Below are 21,477 nucleotides of genomic sequence, written 5' to 3' on the forward strand. Positions count from 1 at the left end.
ATTAAAAGATTTGACCCCAGATAACCTTTGACCTGGCCCCTGCAGAGTGTTCCAAAATATTCCTTTGATCATTAAGTTTGTTGTCACCAAGTTTGAGCCCCGTACCCCTTACAGATGTCCAGGAAATGCATTTCTGCATGACCTTTGACCTGACCCTACAAAATGTTTCCCTGGTCATAAGATTTGTTGTCACCGAGTTTGATGCACATACCCCTTACAGATGTCCAGATAATGCAATATTTTACCCCCTTAATGACCTTTGATCCAAATTCCGTGTACAAGTTATAGGCACTGGGTCAAGCCGACGCATGTGTAAGTGACGTAATTGTGCTATGTAATATGTGACAGAAAAAGCATTTTGAAGGTATTTGGTTATATACCAGAAATGCCCCTTTAATGACCTTTAACCCCAGTTCTGTTTGCACCCTATAGGCACTGGGGCACTGGATATAGGCGATACATATGTGCAAGTAGGGTGTAACATGCCGGAAGAAGAAAGAAGTAGAATCGGATAGCATTATAATTCCTAGATGGGGTGTAACCCGCCCTCCCCCAGCTAGGTAATAAATTGTCTAAACATATGTTGGAAATCCCCATAATTATGTCTCAATGTCAACGTTGACGGGGTGAGATTGCCAGGTAGATAGGATAAACTATCGCATGAGGAAATGGACCTGCCTGGCCGTTTGCCATTGATCAATAAAGGGGCATGATTTGCTCGAGATTATTTATGAGGTGTTTTATATAGTTTTAATCCAGGCACTACTTCAAGTCTTGTGTATGAAATTATTTTTTTTTATATTCGTAACAGCAAGCTGATATTATGGAGTTAGACGACGCCTTTCGATATATTGGTAAATGCGGTCGTTACCAAATGTTCCTGTACTTTTTAATGAGCTTCTGCTGCTGCTGGCTCAGTGGTTTCCAACTAACAGGGATGATTTTCGTGGGATATGGTCCAAAAACATATTACTGTACTCCTCCAAGTGGCTTTCTATCTAACGAGACAACTCCAGTGACTGAAACTAATGATGGAACGACAGAGATTGATAAATGTCATATGTATGACGTGACAGATGATGGTATCGTGACGACCAACTTAACAGATTGTGTTTATGGCTGGGATTATGTGAGTCAGAGCGGAGAAGCTAGCCTGGTTACTGATGTAGGTTGTCTGCTTTTTAAAAGAAATTACACGATATTATTATTTTAAATTTTACAAAAGGTTTAATAAAAACCTTTTAAAACCCCTTTTCGGTTGTTTAGGCTATATTATTTATAGGTTAATAAATGCGTATCACTTGTCACAATCACAATAATGCACGCGTACTGAGATGTTGATGCGTCTAATGCACACTTTCTCGAGCAACAAGTGATACGCATTTATTAACCTATTTCATACACAAGAAAAAAGCCGTGATTTTTGCCATTTTTATAACAAAATTGTCACTAAAAATGTTGAAAAATACGAAGAAATATAAATGCATCAACCCGCAAGAAAAATGATTCAACCTTACGCGATGCGAACGCGCGCGAAAGCACTGCGCGTAGTCGCGGAGTGCTCGCCCGTGCAATTATACAATATTAATGCACTAAGCGTATTTTTCTAACGGCTTTTCTGATTGGTTATGTGGTTCTAAGAGTGTATAAAATGATAATATGCTTCTTCAATGCGGAAATTATTCTGTCAAATTAAGCTAAAACTGTGCCTTTTATAAGAATGTAGCACTGGTTTAGTGCAGGCTGTGACAAACCATTCATGGCAATAACAAATTGAATACAGGTCAGCCATCTTGCCTTGTTTGCTAGGGCACTATTATGTGTGCAAAAACACAAAGTTCAGGACTTGGGTGGTTTTTGGATTTCACATGCTCAATAGACGCACGTAGAGGGTGGATTTATGGTTTTTTTTTATATATAAATACATAATGATAGGCCTTCGTATAAGCAACAATTTTCCATGCTTAACTCAATTTGGCCAAAGTATGGACTTGGGTGGGTTTTGTATTCAGGTATTCAATTGCACGCCCTAGCAAATATACGAGAACTGGTCAATAATTTCCGCGCAACTATGGGTGTATCTCCGCTCACGCACGACTTGGATGTCTATTACCTACGCTAAATACAAGTTTGTACTTTTGTCATTCGAAAAAATATGTATTAGCGATGTTGAATACCTGATTACGTAATGACATTAGCATAAACACAATAGCGTATGGACACTGCCTGGTTTATGGTGAAGAAAATAGTCAAGAAAATCTCGCGCCAAGTTGAGGTATTGTTACATGATTCCAAATATCTCGAGAATAAAAGTATCGAATCTGGCGCGATTTTTGTGACTTTGTTAACCGATAACATAGGAATGATGCTGTACTCTTTTTAGACCTATACCATTTTTTAAAATTAAAGATGAGGGATCATGTTGAATATCTCCAATTTTGAGTAGGCTTTATCACCCATTGTTCTTTATAACTGCTTTGGTCCTTACTTCTGCTTCTTTTTATTACATGTTCCTCAACTACAATTCAAATTTCCCGCCAATGTTGACATTATTGTCAGTGTTAGCAATGACTTTATGCAAATGAGATTACGTCATTAAAGATACTCTAATACTAATTGTTATGTCTTTTGAAAGATTGAGTCATCTAAGTCATGCATGAGCGGAGATAAATAATAGTTGCTGGATATTATTGACCAACCCTCGTAATTTAATACACGTTATGTGAAGCCAGTTTCCTTAGTAAGACTCAAAGTCACGTTTCTACTTAAGACAACTCCAAACGTATGACATAAAGCTATGTGTCCTTGCTAGACACATATTTTCTTGTTTTCTTTAGTTCGATCTTTACTGCGATAAAGACATATACGCCAAAGCAGCACAATCTGTTTTTATGGCCGGTGTTCTTGTCGGCTCGTGGCTATCAGGTCAACTCTCCGATTACTTTGGAAGGAAGATCGTCTTACATGTATCACTTGTATTAGAAGCCCTATGTGGAATGGCAATGGCGCTTTCTTGGAATTATTATCTGGTGGTATTCTTCTGGTTTCTGGTAGGAATATTTAATCAGGTGAGGTTTCAGAAAACTTATTGCATATTACTTAACTTATAAACACGATTATTGCGTAAATATTCAAAAAACGAAAACCATACAGACCACTAGGATGCTGCCTGTATCGAACACATAAAAAGCATAATAAAGGAGAACGATTAACCTGAAAAGACAATACGTATCTTATTTCCATTAATAATGGATGAGTGGATAGATAATTGTGTATTAAGTCATAAACTATATATACTGGACACTTAAAGAGTATCCAATGTTACCTTTGGAAGATGCAGGCTTTTCAATAAACATAAAAAATAATGGATACCAATCATTTTGATACAGTCTGTAATCTGTATGAAATAACATTCGTCTTGAATAGTGGGAACAATTATAAATGTTGTGATGTTATATACCCATAAATAAACCATTTATTCCATATTTTTAGGGTTTACTTAACAGCTCCTACGTACTTCTAACTGAAATCTTTCCACCAGAGGTCCGTACCATGTCCACTCCTCTTGTTGGTGTAATATGGGGCGTGGCAGTCACTACCTTCACACCAGTGGCCTACCTCTTGCCAAACTGGAGACATTATGAGCTATTTGTTTCGTTACTTTGTCTGATAGCAATACCAATGTGGTGGTAAGGAATACTGATGATGATGATGATGATGATGATGATGATGATGATGATGATGATGATGATGATGATGATGATGATGATGATGATGATGTTGATGTACAAGTGCGATACAGCAATGGAAAGTGTGTACTAAAAATAATTTAAATTCCATTCTAATTAACACATTGTTGTTGCTGCTGCTGCTGCTTTTAAGCCTAACAATAGCAAATATATCATTATCAATAATTGTTACGTCGTGTAATATGAAATTTAATAATATAATAAAAGTCACACATTTTCTCTCACTCTTTCTTAGGATTACACCAGAGTCCCCCAGGTGGCTTATTTCTCAGGGACGCATCGAAGAGGCTGAAGAAATTTTACAAAAGATGGCCAAAATAAACAAAGTCAAAGCACCAAAGTATTTTCTTTTGGACGATGAAGATGTTCCCCTGACAAAGACAGATTGTGTTACTGATACAAGTCCCACAAATCATGGATATAAACCAATCAATAACGGTGAAATGGACAAATCGATTACCGTATCAGTTGAAGATGAACTTCGACATGGCTCACTTCTTGACATTATTAAAGCACCAATTTTGTTTCGGAACCTTATTGTTATGGGCTATTGTTGGTAAGATTGGTCTTCTTTGTGTTCTTCTTTAATGAATATCACGATTTGTGCCAAAATAAGGGAAGCTTCCTCAAATTACATCTGCACAATAGAAAAAAAACTTCCTTCAAATTCAATGTCTTTATTTTCTCTCAATCTTTTAGGATCACGCAAAAGTCTCATAATAATTCCTTAATTAATGTCAAGATTTGTGCACAAATAACGGAAGTTTCTTCAAAATAAATATGTTAAATAAAGTAAATTTACTCCAATTAAACCGCTACAATTAATCTACTACAAAGGCGAAATCAGGGGTGCACTTTAAACGCATATCTATTAAATAAATATTAGGTTACTTGTAATGCCTTTTAAACTCGTCTTGGTATTTACGCAGTCAAGGTATAGCGGTAAATACTTAATTTAACACTTTCAATGCTAAACTAAACAAATAGACAATCAAAAACTCTTAAAATCATTTGGGTATAAACGTATTATATACCGGTATATACATTTGACATTTTAAAAGAAAACCTAACAAGAAACAACAATAAGTTGTCCTTACGATGATGATATTAAGCCAACATTTCGAAAAATTGTAAATGAATTATGTTATTAACTTTTTTTAGTTACAGTTTTAAAATATAAGTGGAGGTGTACCACAAGGGTAAATTCTTGGACCCCTATTATTTATATTACATATAAACGATAATAAATACATCAACGATGTTCCTTATTATTTTTGCTGATTACACAACAATATTACTTTTGAGAAAAGTTTTTTTAAGTCTCCACAAACATAAATGACAGCCGATGAAAAAATGTCATGATCGCCAAACCGACTCTACCAACTGAGCTGATGGATAGAGAAGAGTAATTACAAACATTTGCAATAATTAGCATTTAATTTTGGCCTCTTTTTGACGGAAATTAACCCCATTTTTGGCCCATTTTAGCAAAAAAAATATGAATTTTTCTCGCGCTTACTGCGCATTAATCTCAGTAAAGCAATTTTGATAGCAGGTCAGCCGGACCTTGCAATTCTGATCCTTTGAAATTCATTTTTCAACTTCTTCAGAGATTTGATTCCTTCTAAGTTAAAAATCATAAATATGAGTGGTGGGGAAGCTCTTCTGATGCCTTTTAAAGGCCTAAAAGCCGTGGCGTAACTTGTTGGAAATGTTTTGACGAAGTCCAATTTGATGTAGGTAGGATAGCAGTGAAGTTATTGTTTATTCTACAAAGGATGTGGTGGGTGGAATTTATTTTATTTATGGGTGCAGCCGTTTCTTTGTTGTATGAATTCAACAAAGAGCTAATGCTTATGCAAAATTGTCAACACCCATCGCATGCACCATTCATTAGCGTCAATGCCCTACTGTAACCATCATACTGTGGGAAGGGGGAAGATGTGTCCCCGGCTCTAAATACAGGGACAAAATTTACAAACATTTGCAATAATTAGCATTTAATTTTGGTCTGTTTTTGACGTGAATTAACCACATTTTGGCCCATTTTAGCATTAAAATGTGAATTTTTCTCGCGCTTCGTCGCATTTGTCTCAGTAAAGCCATTGGATTGGATTGGATTTGGGAATTCCCGCCTATATTTCAGGCGCACCACTGCTCATCTATATCACTATTTCACAACATTACATTAACACAACTAATCTACTACCATCACTGTACACACAACTACTACTGCCCTGGGACCTAGGGAGGGTGCAGGTAACAAGCCCGGGGATGGTCCCCCTACTTTTTTCGATAAGGCCTGCAACTTTTTACGTGCTCAGGTTTGACTTGTCTGACACACGAAACCGCCATTTTACGTGACCATTCGAACCACGAGACGCCGGGCACCCACCGTGTACACCTGCACATTCTACACGGTGAATGGGAGCGAGGAGAAATATTACAATTATATTCTACTAGACTGAAAGAGAATATGATTATGATATTTCCGACCTATTGGAACTATTTAGAGTGAGCAACAAGGATCGGGCAGGATGGGGTTTCGAACCACGGACCCCTCGCTCAACTCCAGCGCCTTAGACCACTAGGCCACCTCGCCCATTTTGATAGCAGGTCAGCAGGACCTTGCAATTCTGATCCCCTTTTTTCATTTTTCAACTTTTTCAAAAAATCAGAGATTCGAATCCTTCTCAGTTATAAATCATAAATATGAGTGGTGTGGAAGCTCTCCCGAAGCCTTGTAAAGGCCTGAAAGCAGTGGCGTAACTAGTTGGAAATGTTTTGACAAAGTCAAATTTACTGTGGGTAGGCACATTCAAAATATTTTTTTCTTAAAATGAATATAGAAGAAATGCATCTGAAAGGTAAAAAGGGTCAATGATTCTTTAGTACTCGTTTTATTCTGTGCTAAAGTTAAACCTTTGTTACTAGGTTTTGAAATTTCTACTACATTCAAGCACCGTAGCTTTTTTGTTAATTTATTTCATTTTAGAAAGCTTCAACATAGTTTGTTAAATTGTTGTATACGCTTTGCTAACACATTAGAAAAATAATGTAAAATGGGAATAAGTGGTTCCTGATTTATTTTATGATTTCACGAACTTGGTGATATTCAGTGCTCTGCACTTACTTAACTCGAGGGGAGACCCCCTTCCAGCACTCCCATCCCCACAAGCTCGTCTCCGCTGGTTGATCTTTTAGATTTTACGTTTGCTAACGTGCAGTGACTCTTTTTCTTAAAACAGCCCCTTGTGTGGGGGATCACCAGGAGTTTCTGGTTTAATGTACGTGTATATATATGAAACGTAACAGTTTCCCCAAAATGTATTTTTAAGCATACCATTTAATCGAAAGTACCTGTTTCTGTTAATACCAATTATGTTTCCATATTTTCTTTAACAGGTTTGCAACTGCCATTGCCTACACTTGTTTAAGTCTCAATAGCGCCACACTCTCAGGCAATATGTACCTAAACGTCTTTTTGTCATGTGTGGCTGAGTTCCCTGCATCGCTGATGATTCTACTTCAGAAGTGGTAAGATTATTTAGTGTCAATATACAGGATGTCAATGAAAGAAATGTATCGTCAAAAACCTGAATTCTCGTACCTTAATGCACAAACCAAACAATAAATAGATGATGTGGTTGAGGAATAAAACAGCTGGGTATTTCTCTGAAAAGGTGTACTATTGGAAGATAGGCAAATATGAATTTGAAAATGATTATAAATATGTTTCCTTTACATATCTGTAAGGATGTAAGTCTCTAGTTAAGTGCATGAAAACAATATTTGGCGCAATCTTTAGGGGCGCCCTCTATATTATAGAGGGCGTAATCTGCAGGTTGTGCCAGGTGAGTATCATCTCCGTCACATTTAGGCCAAAAAGGAAAAAAGGACAAAAAAATTGTTAAAACTCTTAATTATGTAAGTTGCTTGATTCATGTTTGCTTTTTTCATTTAAAAAAATACGATTTTGTACTTTCGTCATTTAGTTGGGACAATGAGAGACAGGCTGTACGGAAAAAGTCATGTCTGTTGGTATTTTTTTTATACAAACTTAAGTATATTCATAATTTTGCTTGAAATAACTAAATAAATTTCTATTGACATAGTAAACACATACAATATCAATTTTCAAATAGTAAATTCCATGTTGTCTGGGTCAAAGGTCAAATAAAGGTCAACAACAATTGTGATGGAGATGATATTTCTACACAAATTCCTATAAAGAATCATCTCCGTCATAATTGCAGCGATAAATTTGATTTCAGTAATGTTTTCACACTACATGAAAATGAAATTCATACAGATGAGAAGGTTTAGAATTGGTAAGCATTTTCTGATAAACTAAACTGGACTTCGCTGTATTTGAAGATCCGGTGCTGTGATGGAGATGATGGTGATGTAACGGAGATGATATTTCTACACGAATTCCTATAGAGAATCATCTCCGCCACGGCAAATTGTGACGCCAACTGATGTAGCGGAGATGATGGTTCAGACATTGCTTACGGTTAATAGCAGGGTAAAGCTTACCCATGTGTTACATATCACCACAACAGCTTGTGGGACATATTCAACCATCATTATTTGCCGGAAAAATTCAACAATATCACTTATATCAAATTGATCAGAAACGTTTGGAGATGATGTTGAATAAAGGTACGCGCCTGTATACTTGAAGATACCCTCAAAATTGGCAGGAAAAGAGTGCCAATGTGCAGCTATTTCGGGTTGATGTTTTTCGTCGTCTGTAAACGGCAGCGTACGGGGTCAAATTATTGACCTCTGATATTTGGTCTTCACCTCCAGCCGTTTTGATGCCAATGTGACGGCAATGATGCAAAACTAAGGGACAGCAATTTTTGACACACATTTTGAATTATTCCATAAAATTGACTTTAGAAGTGGTTTTAAGCATTTAAACCTTCTTAGACATGATATTTACCCCAGTCAGTGGTAATTTTCACTTCCCACACTTGCTCACAAAAATACTACAAAATCACTAAAATTCGGTGCGGGACATGGGGGTTTCAGGGGGGTCGTCAGATATTGAAGAATTTTTTGACTCAAGAAATTTATTTTTCCCCACTTGGATGTTCTATTTTTATACATACAAAAGTCCATGACTAAGCCAAAAAAGAAAAAAAAAACACCCGCTTTTAAAACTTTTATGAGCGCCGAAAGTCGCGGGACTTAAAAGTTCACCTTTTCAGAGAATCACCCAGCTATCACTTAACTTGAATTTGTTTGTCTATTTTTATTTTTATTTAAATCCGTGGAACAGATTGAAAATGAGGCATGTTCGTAAAATTGTTAAAATGCAAGTATGTGATAGTTGTTTCATTCCTCAACGACTATTTTCTTGTGTTTCCATGACACATCCTGTGCGGAATCTATCGTTTAAAAAAATATACATACACTCGCATAACACGCTTTAAAAGTCGTGTCATAAACGTAAGTTATTTCAAGGACACAGCGCGGAATGCATAATTTATATTGCATGATTTAGGGATACACCGATGCAATCTCCGGGGGGGCACTCGAGTTTGGAAGTGACGGGGATGTGCGGACAGCAGTTCGAAACTAGGGGTCTTTCGGTATGAGCCTAGACACCGCAAAAGGGGGGTCTTTCAGTGAGAAGGCCCCAAAAAGGGGGTCTTTCAGTGTGACTGGGGAAAATCTTACCAAAAAGGGGGTCATTCAGTGAGACTGGAAAAAAATTGGGGTCAAAATATAAAAGTTGATACAAAATTGTCAAAAATTCATCAAAATTTGAAGAAAAAAATGAAAAAATTGAAATATTTTGAAAAATTGTCACCAATTTTTAGAGAGTGCCCCCCCCCCGGGTGCAAACCAACCACGTTCCAACGTGACGTTGGTGTATAACAATATCAAGTTCTTGTTACCTCATGCAAAAAGATTCATCACGTTGTTTAATCATCATTATTGCCTACAATAAATTACATAGGGTTGGTCGCCGCCCTGCTGTTGGAGTTGCATTTCTCATGGGTGGCATCTGCTGTATAGTTACTGCCTGTCTTCCGAAAACCAATGGTATGTGTCTGAGAATGTTGTATTCTTTGCGTACAATTCCATGTAATTATACAGATTGCGATATCCCATACTTCCTGCACGGACCTTGCGTTTATATGGCGTTCAATACGTCGTACATATTACTAGTCTCGGTTCCTATCTTCATACTTGTGTTCCTTCGTCACGATGGAGCACAAGGCGACTTGGACTGCTCAGACCATCAAAATAGGGCGACACACTTGAAATTTAGTGGTCATCGGGTCTTATGTCTACTGCAATACAGCATGTTTTGATTATGACTATAAACCCAAGGTTAATATGCCACTTAAAATGAATTGTATTTCAGTGCTTCCCGAATATTATGGTTGCCATAAAACAAATATTTCGGTAGATTAAGGACAACTACATGCATATATAATGACTGTATAGTGACGCCGTCAATTCAACGTCCTCCGTGCGTTTACTATACGTACGTGTGTTTCAAAACATGCAAATCGCAATCTGCTTTTCTGTACGGCGGATCTCACACGCATTTTAATCTCTACGTACAAGCCAAACAAATGAATGAAGTCAAATTTAGACTTTTCTTCGTACGTTCAATATCCTTCACTGTCTTTATTGTGTATTGTGTCCATTTTCTACGTTGTTCAATTCTGGCTATATACGCAACCTCGTTCCGTTACAGGAGAGTGATTTTTAATTAACCTTTTCGGTAAATCCCATAAGCCTTTGTGAGTACACCTGAGAGCTCGTCATTTGACGTCACGCCGATCTGCGCCGATGCGCACATCGTTTATTGAACATCGTTACTGCGCATTACAAGTCGGCGTAACGTCAAATGACGAGTTCTCAAGTGTACTCGCAAAGGCTTATGGGATTTTCCGAAAAGGTAAATACGGTAGATAGACGGGCGTACGATCACGGCGTTTGGAAATAGTAACCGTTATATACCTCATATATAGATTCCTGTCATCTGATTGGTTGAAAGTGCAGTCATTGAATTAACTATGCCCGCAAAATGAACTATGGACCGGTCCAGGGAAATGAACTATGGACCGGTCACGTGCGTCACGATCAAACTGCGCGTGTTTCCCAGCGTAAAATGATATTACGCACGCGTTAATGTTTTCACGCGCTATAATTACGCAGAAATCGCAGATTGTAATCTGTGTGCCGTTCGCATTGAAACTATTAATTTCTCTTCCCAAAATCGATGCTTTTAACCAAACAGATGACAAGAATCTTAAGATTTGGTATATAAAACAAATATTGACTGCTTTTTATTCGGGGCATGGTTAAAATTATAGGCCCAAGGTTTTGAGATCACCGCGGGCCTATAATTTTAACCATGCCCCGAATAAAAAGCAGTCAATATTTGTATACTCTACTGTTAATATAGATCTTTGAGCGTAACAAAGTATTTACTCGAGAAGTCTAGCTCCGAATTTGCTCACCAATACCTTCGCATCTGCACTTCAATTTTGATCAAAAATGATCAACTAACCACCATAGATTAGTCTTTATTCTATTATACTGATCTCATTGCTGTCTTTGTTTTGTTTTTTTTTAGGAAAGAGTATATCCACAGCAACCATAGTTGTTTCTACATTCGGCAAATTCTGGATTACGTATTCGTTTTGCATCGTATATTTCTATACACCAGAAATCATGCCTACGCCAGTCCGGTATTTGATCACTTTACTGTTTATTAAAATAACAATATCACTCAACAGGTCGACCCAGTACTAAGGTGTGCAGTCCCAAAGACCCCCTGTTTAAGTTGCCTGTTTGTCCCCAAAGATTTTTTGTGTTTTCTCCAAATCGCCCCTCTTCCCCCAAAGATCCCAAATGCTTCGTGTTTTTCCCCAAAGACAAACATTTTCCCCGACTGTCCCCAATTGTGCTCCCAATACCCTTTTCAAAAAACAAGAACACGTTTTTAGGATCTTCCCATGCATGAGAGGCCCTCTGCCCCAACCCCCCATGTTTTCTTATTTTGCATCGAAGGACCCCAATATGTTATGTTAGCATCTGCCCACGAAGCCCCCCCCCCCATTTTTAGCATTTCAACCGAAATACCCCTATACCCTCATAACATTACTACAAAATCTTTCCATAGATTTGTGCTAAAAGCAGCGAAGAACTTCAATTTGTCTTCTTAATGTCATAGCTTAGGAACTCTATATGCAAATCGTATGCAAATTAGATTACATTTATTGTTATAAGTATGCTTAATGTCCAATGAAACTATAAAACTGATTTTGCTAAACATATAACGTACCTTTTGTTTTGGAGTCTGCTTAACGTTGGTCAAATGAAGGTTTTGATTTAAAATATTTATTTTTTCATTTTGATAAAACTTAACTGGATTATTGAACACATTTTACAGTACACTGGGTTTAGGAGTCTGCTCAATGTTTGCCAGAATTGGTGGTATTGTGGCGCCGTATATTATTTACATGGTATGTTGAATTTCATTGTGTTCAGTGATTTTGTTTCTTACAAAAAAATTATCTTGAAATCGGACATAATATTATGACAACTTGGCGCAGATTGCACAATTTTCATCCATTGTTGGTAAGTTGTTCCCCCGGGGTTGTTTCAGATGTTTTTAAATGTGTCTTAATTGATAATTTATGAAAATTACTAAATACTGAGAATGTATGTCGTTCCAGAAAATTGTCATATTTACCCGGGTTTTTGTTTGTTGTTTTTGTTTCAGAATAATGTCACAGAATATTTGCCGTTTAATTTCCTCGGTGTGTGTGCTATATTTGCTGCTTTTGTGAGTCAAATCTTACCAGAGACCAGAAATATACCCCTCCCTGAAACATTTAAGGACGGAATAGAACTGGCCCAGGACTCTTTGTGTAATAGGCGCTCTGGACGACCGTCTGGAAGCAGAATATAATCAGAATGAACAAACAAACGATGTTTGATCATTTTGATATAACAATGGAAGAGAGACAGAACAAAAAGATCTACAACCAAACTACCAAAAAACCGCCGTTTGTACTTACAAAACTTATATGTGCCCTGTGCCGTCGAAATGAGCATTCAGTCGCAAGTTGGAAGTTTCGTGACCTTCCAATTGTTGAATTGCTGTTCTTTGTTTGAAGACACCTGTATAGTTAGTGGTATTTCCTCTGTGAATTTTGACATAATATGCTGTACTCTGTATTCAATTCTGTCCCCAATCACAATGGACATACCACTTCCAATACTGGTGTCTTCAAGTAAAGAACATCAACTCAACAATCGGTACGTCTCCAAACTCTCAACTTGCGACTTTACGCTAATTTCGCGGGAACAGATCACAAAATTATACACAAATGTACAAACAGCGTTCCATACAGAGCTGTAGACTAAGTAATGTCACGTGGTATTCTAAAAATAAATATTGGAGGTTCGTTATTTTGTCTTGTGGAGTACATTATCTTATTACCATTATTCCATGGAGAATAAGGCAGGATTTCTCACATGATTGAAAACACGGAATGCTATACCATTGTTTATCGGCTGGTTTCTGTTCAACAGGAATAAGTTTTTAACCTTGGAATAAGATTTGAGTATGAAATGTGAGAATACATGCAATATTTAAAAATACAGAATGCATGAGCAGTTCTTTCGAAAAAAGATATCGCTTCCATGTGTAATTAAAAGAGTATCGTCTGGACCAAGGAGGCTGGTCAGATTTCATGCTATTTCTGTCTTGGTGGAATTATATACCTCAATTAACACTCACTCCCTGCCTGTGAAGTACATGACAGTATTCCAGTCCCTTGGATACGAGAACCCAAAATGTTATGTAATTAAGAGTAAGCAAATGGTCAAGGAAAAACACAAAATGTTGTTATCAAAATGTTTTATAAACGTGTTATGGTGTACAGGGGAAAGAAGAATTACGCATCGCACACTAGCACATTGAAACATGAATTTTACAAATGGAAACATAACATGCATAGGCAGATATACCAGAGAAAAAACTCCGGACATACCTGCCTGTGCGGGGACTTGAACCCCAGACCTCTCGCTTGTCGGGCGAGCGCTCTAACCACTGAGCTACACAGACTGTCCCTGATAAACAGGACTCAAGTCTGGTACTTATGGATATGAGCAGTCAAGGGTGAACAGTACAAACAACACATTACACACCAGTGTACGAGATCAATTAATGATGCTTACCCGCCAGCCTAATATAATCATACAAACAGAGGAAGAGGCTTACGCATCATACACTGGAACATGGAAACATTCAAACATTACAACTAGCGCACGAGATCAAATTAATGATGCTTAATCGTTATTCTTAATATATCAATATACAGGGGAAAGAAGAATTACGCATCGCACACTAGCACATTGAAACATGAATTTTACAAATGGAAACATAACATGCATAGGCAGATATACCAGAGAAAAAACTCCGGACATACCTGCCTGTGCGGGGACTTGAACCCCAGACCTCTCGCTTGTCGGGCGAGCGCTCTAACCACTGAGCTACACAGACTGTCCCTGATAAACAGGACTCAAGTCTGGTACTTATGGATATGAGCAGTCAAGGGTGAACAGTACAAACAACACATTACACACCAGTGTACGAGATCAATTAATGATGCTTACCCGTCTACTATTAAAGCATATCTACACGGATGGTTAATTTTCACTGCACGAATATTTTATCTCGTCACGTACGTGACAGTGAGGCACGTTAAAATAGCCCCTGCCCGTGATAGCCTGCAATTTCAATTTATAGGGGCTATGGATTCCATGATTATGAAAACCATGTTGTCTGTTTGTTTGTTTGTTTGTTTGTTTGTTTATTTACCTAGGATGAGGTCCATGGGAAAATCCACTGTCCAAACCTAGAAAAATTCGCGTGTTATTAGAGGGATTTTAATTTTCTGTCCCTTCTATCTCCAGGTGAATTTTGAATGACCCCCCCCTCCCCCCATCGCGGGTTGGCATTTTCATTGCACCCTTCAGACTTGCGTTCGGGTTTGTGTAGGCCTATTTGTCATAATTTAGCGCTATATGACCTACTTTCTAAATGTATAGCTATAGCCGTGCTATATAAATATTATAAGGTACCGGTATGTAATATTATGTAGGCCTATGGGGGTGGGGTGGGTACTCAACACATTTTAACCATGACTTACAATGCAAGGCTCATTGTTGCCATAAATGATTTTTCCTTTAGGTCATTATAATAGGTTGTTATAAACTTCCATGTTTAACCTTGTATTGTTTTGGCTGCTTCATTATGACTTTCGGTGGGTTTAAGCAATTTCAAACAAACACAAACAAAAGGCACTATACCCAGTCACCTTCATGACAATTGAAACACTAGGTAATTTCTTTGCTATATTGAAGTTCTGGCAACACTGTATCCAGGCCGGGCACCCAGAGATATCGATCCACAATGCTAGTATTAGCCTAAGATTTCACGCGTGGATTTGAAAATTTTTCAGCTGGTAGTCAAAAATTATGGAATCAATACGGAAATTCTGACAAAACTATGATATATCGCTCACGGTGATGTGCGTTAGAAAGTTGGGAAAAATCCTTCTTTAGCGAACTATATTACTTTGAAAAGCTAAAAGGTTGATCAAAAAAAAAGGCTCGCGGGCAGAGTTGAAGCCTATCAGAATCGAAAATCTTACACTAAATGACTGAATTTCACGACTAAGTTTAACACTAAGATTTGAAAAAAATACAGTATCAAGCATTACAGTTTTTCCTGACATTTACTGAAAAAATGAAAATTATTGCTTTTCATTTAGCCGAGAAAAAAAATTTTACACTGAAAAGGTGTAACTCAAAATTGTGTTCATTTGAATACCAAATTCGATCGTTTGTATTGTCTTATTAAATGACTGAGTGAGCCTTGCAGAACAATAACAATCGGTTGTCCAGCGTCCTAACTGCAATGACATGAAACACTGATCTCTCTTAAGCTCGATTCGATTAATCAATAATGTTATACGGTCTAGTGAAGAGATCAGAGGGTGTTTTACATGTCTAGATCATGTAGATGATTCGATATTTCGGGTATTTCTAGCTAGAATTACCTGAGGGATTTCAGATAGAAATTCCTTATATAAAAATCTCTAAATTGTTCCATAGTTTTGGATATTTCTGTGTTTTTCGTATTATATTTTCATCGCCCAATGAGATAGCTTCTGACAGGATTCAGGTTCTGTCCGGGACCTGCCACAGTTATAATTTTCAGATAAGATACATTTCCTTATTTTCATGTATGATTTTTATGATCAAAGTTCACCAAACATGATTCATCACAGCGCCAGTAGGCGCTGAAGCGAAACGTTTGTGATTGGCTATTATTCCCTCACATCCGATTGGCCAGTATTTACGAACCAATCATATCTCTCCCTTTACCAACCAATCAGCGCAATGCGTCATTTCCGGGTAGGCCTTAAAAGAGGATGTCTTCTAGTCAGAAGCATCATTCGTGATACCCTTTCCACAATGGAAGGACGCAACAAGAATAGCAAGCTTAGCAGAAGCCACCAGAAAGAGTCAGCAAGTCAAGAATCAGGGTCGCCGTCTAGTAGCAAGTCGCAAGGCTCCAAAGAGCAGGCGGTAAGTTCTTCAACATGTTCAACAGAGATAGTTTTAGTAGTGCAAGTGTTGAAAAACCAGGTACATGATGATGATCCGATCGGGCCTACTCAGGACCCAGAACTTATTGCCCCAGGTAAAATTGCTCGACAAGATGCCCCCCTCCACCACCTAAGTTAATTGATACGGAGATCTCGAAAGTCGCCCATACTTTAGTTAACGATCTAATTCAGGTGGTGGAAACCAAATTAGTACATCTCGCCATCAACGAAGAGAAATTGGCAAAATTTGAAAGTTGGATTTTGGACCCCTCTAAAATTCCGGCGGAGTACCGTGTCGCGAGAAAACTCCCCGGCCTCGCACCTGGGCCAAGGCGAGAATTGAAATCGAAGCACAGGACATGGCCTATATCAAATTACTGAGAGATGACGTGGAAAAGGTAGTCATCCCAGAAAGTGAGTCGGATTTAGAAGAGGCAGTAGCCTCGGCTAGGAGAAAGCTTGATAGTAAAGTTCCAGCTTTTGAACTTCCCAAAGCAAGACAGCGATTCGAAGAGAGCCTTGAGAAAGAGAAAGGGAAGAGGGTAGAAATCCTCGACCAAAGAAGAAAGCCTTCAAGCAACAAGAAGAAGAACACGCAGCAACTACTGAACTTAGTCAACAGCCTAATAAAAGGACACGCTACTCTTCACGGCAATATCACGCTCCCCCGCCCCAGTGGGGATGGGGTCCTCCGCCGCAACAACAGCAGTGGTGGCATCATCAGCGGACCCATCGTTCCGCCCGGCCTGGAAGCCTTCCAAGGCCAGAAAACAGTAGTTCTGTTTAATAAACCCAAAGGCCCTTTTCAGGGCCACCCTACCTTCCAAAAAGAGAAATGACTTTGTTCCCATTTGTCCTATGTCGCATTTATTTATTTAGTATAATAAAATAATCGTGTGTATATCTTTCTTTCGAATCTTCATTACTCTAAAGACAAGAAATTGCATCAGAGTTCTTTTACCTTAAATTTATTTAATGAAATTTTCATTCACTCAGACTCTTTAGGCAAGAAATTGCATTAGAGTTTTATACTAGTTAAACATGTTGAAATGACTCCTTCGGCAAGAAATTGCATTGGAAATTTTCAGCTAATTAAAATAAATTTATCTTTTACATTTGACTCTTAAGGCAAGAAATTGCATTAGAGTTTTCTAGTTCATTTTAATTGTAATTTTAATCGGACTCGTTAGGCAAGAAATTGCATTAGAGTTTTGAATTTAGTTACACATTTTCTCAGAAGTTTAGTTTAGCTTATTATATCAGCACAGCATATATGTTAGATAATTCAGATACAGCCTAGAAAGTCATGATAATTTTGCCACGTTAATTAAAAATGCAAGTATATTAAAAGCCAACATGACATGAATCAACAATCTTTTCATAGTTGATTAATCAATATAATCCGTGGCTCCGCGGAGACCGTCAATTAGATCAAAGGATGATTGACAGGTTATTGATTGACATGTTAATTAAGTATACAGGTTATACTTGAAATACCAAGGAATTTCAAAGTTGGAAATTACTTATATAATTAATATATCAAAAATATCCCATAGTTTTGGGATTTTATTTTATTTTAAATATATTTTTCATCGCCTATGACATTTTCCGACTGGAGGCTGGTTCTGTCCGGGACGCTTAATTTCCTTCTGCAACCATAATGGGCCGCAATATATCACTAACCGCATCGTCCGAGGCAAGGTTCATTATTGTCAGGGTTAGGGTTAGGGTCTTATGGTTAGGGTTAGGGTTAGGGTTAGGAGTTAGGGTTAGAGTTAGGGTTAGGGTTAGGGTTAGGGTTAGGGTTAGGGTTAGGGTTAGGGTTAGGGTTTAGGGTTTAGGGTTAGGGTTAGGGTTTAGGGTTAGGGTTAGGGTTAGGGTTAGGGTTAGGGGTTAGGGTTAGAGTTAGGATTATATTCGTATTTATAAGTACTAATATACTAGTAATAGTATATTGTGTGTATGCACTTTATTCAGTAATCAATAAGTATCATAAACAAACACCTTTCTGGCACAACGAATCATAGCACAGTCGTGTAGGCATTAGACTATGGATACATAGGTTGTGGGTTCGAACCCCAGGTAAACCTTTGTAGAATTTTAAATTTTATCGATTTCTTTTTATTTTATTAAGTAAGAGGAAATAATAATGGTAATAAACTCGTGTTATATCTTGCCTCATAGGCCTATAATTACATGTATGTACTACGTGTTATCGCATTGCGGCCCATTATGGTTGCAGAAAGAAATAACGCGTCCGGGACCTATTTCATCTTTAAAAAAACCGGTTTAATGGCGATTTATGGTGGTTGTCCTTTAATATTATCTACTACCTTGGTAACGTTACATTGTAGCAAGTGCAAACAGTATCTTAGATAAATTATTATAGACCAAGGTTATAGGTTAATAGATTATGTCAATTCAAAATATTCTGATTGGAGATAAAGACAATGATTTAATAACAGCATACAAAGTACAGATATTGTTGTAATATCCATTCCGTATCCGCGTGTTTCACATCATCCACGTGTGGCTAATTATATCCTTCGGTGCGTGATCTGAAATATAAAAAAAAATCGATCAACTTTAGAATACTATAGGGTTACGTAAGTATTTACACCTGTTTGATTTTTTTCTTGTGTATTGTGATAAAAAAAACACGATCGAAGCAGGTAACATAACACAATTTTGTGGGGTGGGTCTATAGGAATAAGACCAAACAAACATATTCTTGTTTATGCCGTAATACTGTAGTCTTTCAACCCTTTCACAACTTCAGCTGTGTAATAAATGACCACCAGCCTATAATGTTCTGATCACACTATAGTCTGGGATTAAATGTGACGTCATTGCCAGGCAATTTGTCTCTATTGTTCCTTGCCCGGAAATATATATCGTCGCCAGAGTGCTACACTATCGTAAGTGACATTTTTGGCCAACATGAGATTTTGACGATTTATGGAAGGCCATATAAAAACAAACATTTTAACCCAGGTTTTAAGTTTCAAAATTGCTTAATTATTTTTTAATTAATAAAATAAAATATCGTAAGTGCAATTTTAATTGATGCATGCAAGACTATCGTATGTGCCACTTACGATAGTCTTGCACGCTAATTTTGTTTTTCATTTGCTGCAAGACCATCGTATGTGCCACATAGGCTACTTTATTGGGCCTAAACAACAAAATCACGGAATGCTACAGCATCGTAAGTGCAAAACAGTCTCTAACACATCACTGGCTGTGACGCTGACGGCTGTATGCGTTGTCAACATACTGGATAAGTTCATAGCTCCCATGACTGGTAATAGAGACGATAAATCCGGTGTTTTTATTTTTAGATTCAGTAATAAATCTTGAGCGATAACATTACGCCAAAAGGTGTCTTGCTATTGTAATCATGTGCCAAAATAAATTAACACTTGTTAAGAAACATAAAATGACAAAATATTGGACATTTGAGCCGATATTACGCACATCCTAATTTAGCAATGAATGCTACACTATCGTATGTGGCACATACGATAGTGTTGCACTCTACACATATTTCTATTTCAGTGCAACACTATCGTATGTGCCACATCCGATAGTGTAGCACTCTGCACTCATTTCTATTTGAGTACAACACTGTCGTATGTGGCACTTACGACATCTAAATCAGTAAATAATTCATCGATTTATTAACTTTAACACCATTTATATAGTTTATATTATTAAAATCAAATTGCTTTACATTCCCATGTCATTTTATGGCTACTTGGAAACGAACAGCTACGCAACACACAAATATGCTCCTCCTGTAAAACTGTCCAAACTGCACTTACGATAGTGTAGCACTCTGCCGACGATATGCCCACGCATCATGTTGTGTTCAGGGACCGTGGTTTTAAAACGCCCGCCAGATCACAATAAGGCCATTGAACTGTGTAGTGGTTATACGTATTCGCTGAAGCATTACAGTAGGCCAGTCCCTTAGCGACTCATTAATAATGTGTGGAAACAGGTCAGGGATGGTATTATGATGATTCTAATCCTTTCTTTGAGGTCAATAGATAAAAGAAAGGTCTTCAATCACACAGGTGGATGGTTGTAGATAATATTTTATCATCAAAGCTGCTGGCATAGGAAATTTTAGGGAGGCGGTGCTTATTATTTCTTGTAAACACAATCTAAGTGTGGTACTCACTACATGTAGAAGGCCGGGTCTGCAAATGTTCAGTGCATGAAGCTAGCCTAGACATAGCTTCATGTTCAGTGTAATCAATTAAAATACTAAAGCTGGATATCAACAAAATCGTGAGGCATTCCTTCTTGTTATGGAAGACAAGTATTAATTTTGATATTATTATTATTATTACGGGGTTCGTTTTTTCGGTGAGATGAAATGTTTAAAATGATTTGAATTTCTGCCCGACAAATTTAATTTCACCTCGTCGAAATTAATCAACTACCTTTTTCGGAAATATTAAGAATTTCGGCGAGCCGATGTGTTATCCAATCAAAATAGGAAAATGCTGGCTTTAACCAATGGAAAGACGTTTCTTACGGCGAGCTGAAATTAATTTCGGTTACCGCTAGCCAAGGGTAGCATTACCCTACTGATTGGATACCATTTATCTCGCCAAAATCTACACCGCTCGCTGAAATTCAGTTAGTTCTGAATCGAATGACCAATGACAGTGTGGTTCTTTACATCCAGCGGGGCCAATTTAGCATATAGATCTTGTATTTGGTGTTCAGCCTACTGTTTCAAGTTTGTAGAACACACTGATCTCATGATTTGCTATTAAAAATATTGTATAGCCTATCAGTCGTTATCCACATAGATGGGAAATCCACGGGCGGGAATCATGTTTTAAGGAATCTAAAGGCTAATTATTTCACCAGAAGGTTGATAATATATAATTAAAATTTTTTATTATTTATTATATCTTTTTTTTTGTCCCGCCTTTTTTCTGTCTCTCTCACTCTCTTATAAAAGTGGCATGGCCTGAGCCACGCTTCTGACCCCTCTGGATTAGAGAATAATGGCTACTGGCCTATCATTCCGAACTCGGAGGGTGAGG

General features: G+C 37.6%; 1 protein-coding gene across 1 annotated transcript; it reads left to right on the forward strand.

Annotated features, from left to right (window-relative positions):
* Positions 1-904: 904 nt before the first annotated feature.
* LOC140147035 (solute carrier family 22 member 4-like) lies at positions 905-7,290 on the forward strand. Its single transcript, XM_072168808.1, has 5 exons — positions 905-1,165; positions 2,838-3,068; positions 3,493-3,689; positions 3,985-4,305; positions 7,155-7,290. Exons 1-5 carry the CDS (start codon positions 938-940, stop codon positions 7,288-7,290), a joined length of 1,113 nt encoding a protein of 370 aa, XP_072024909.1. The 5' UTR covers positions 905-937.
* Positions 7,291-21,477: the final 14,187 nt, after the last annotated feature.

This window comes from Amphiura filiformis, chromosome 3 (genome assembly GCF_039555335.1).
Source record: "Amphiura filiformis chromosome 3, Afil_fr2py, whole genome shotgun sequence".
NCBI lineage: Eukaryota > Metazoa > Echinodermata > Ophiuroidea > Amphilepidida > Amphiuridae > Amphiura > Amphiura filiformis.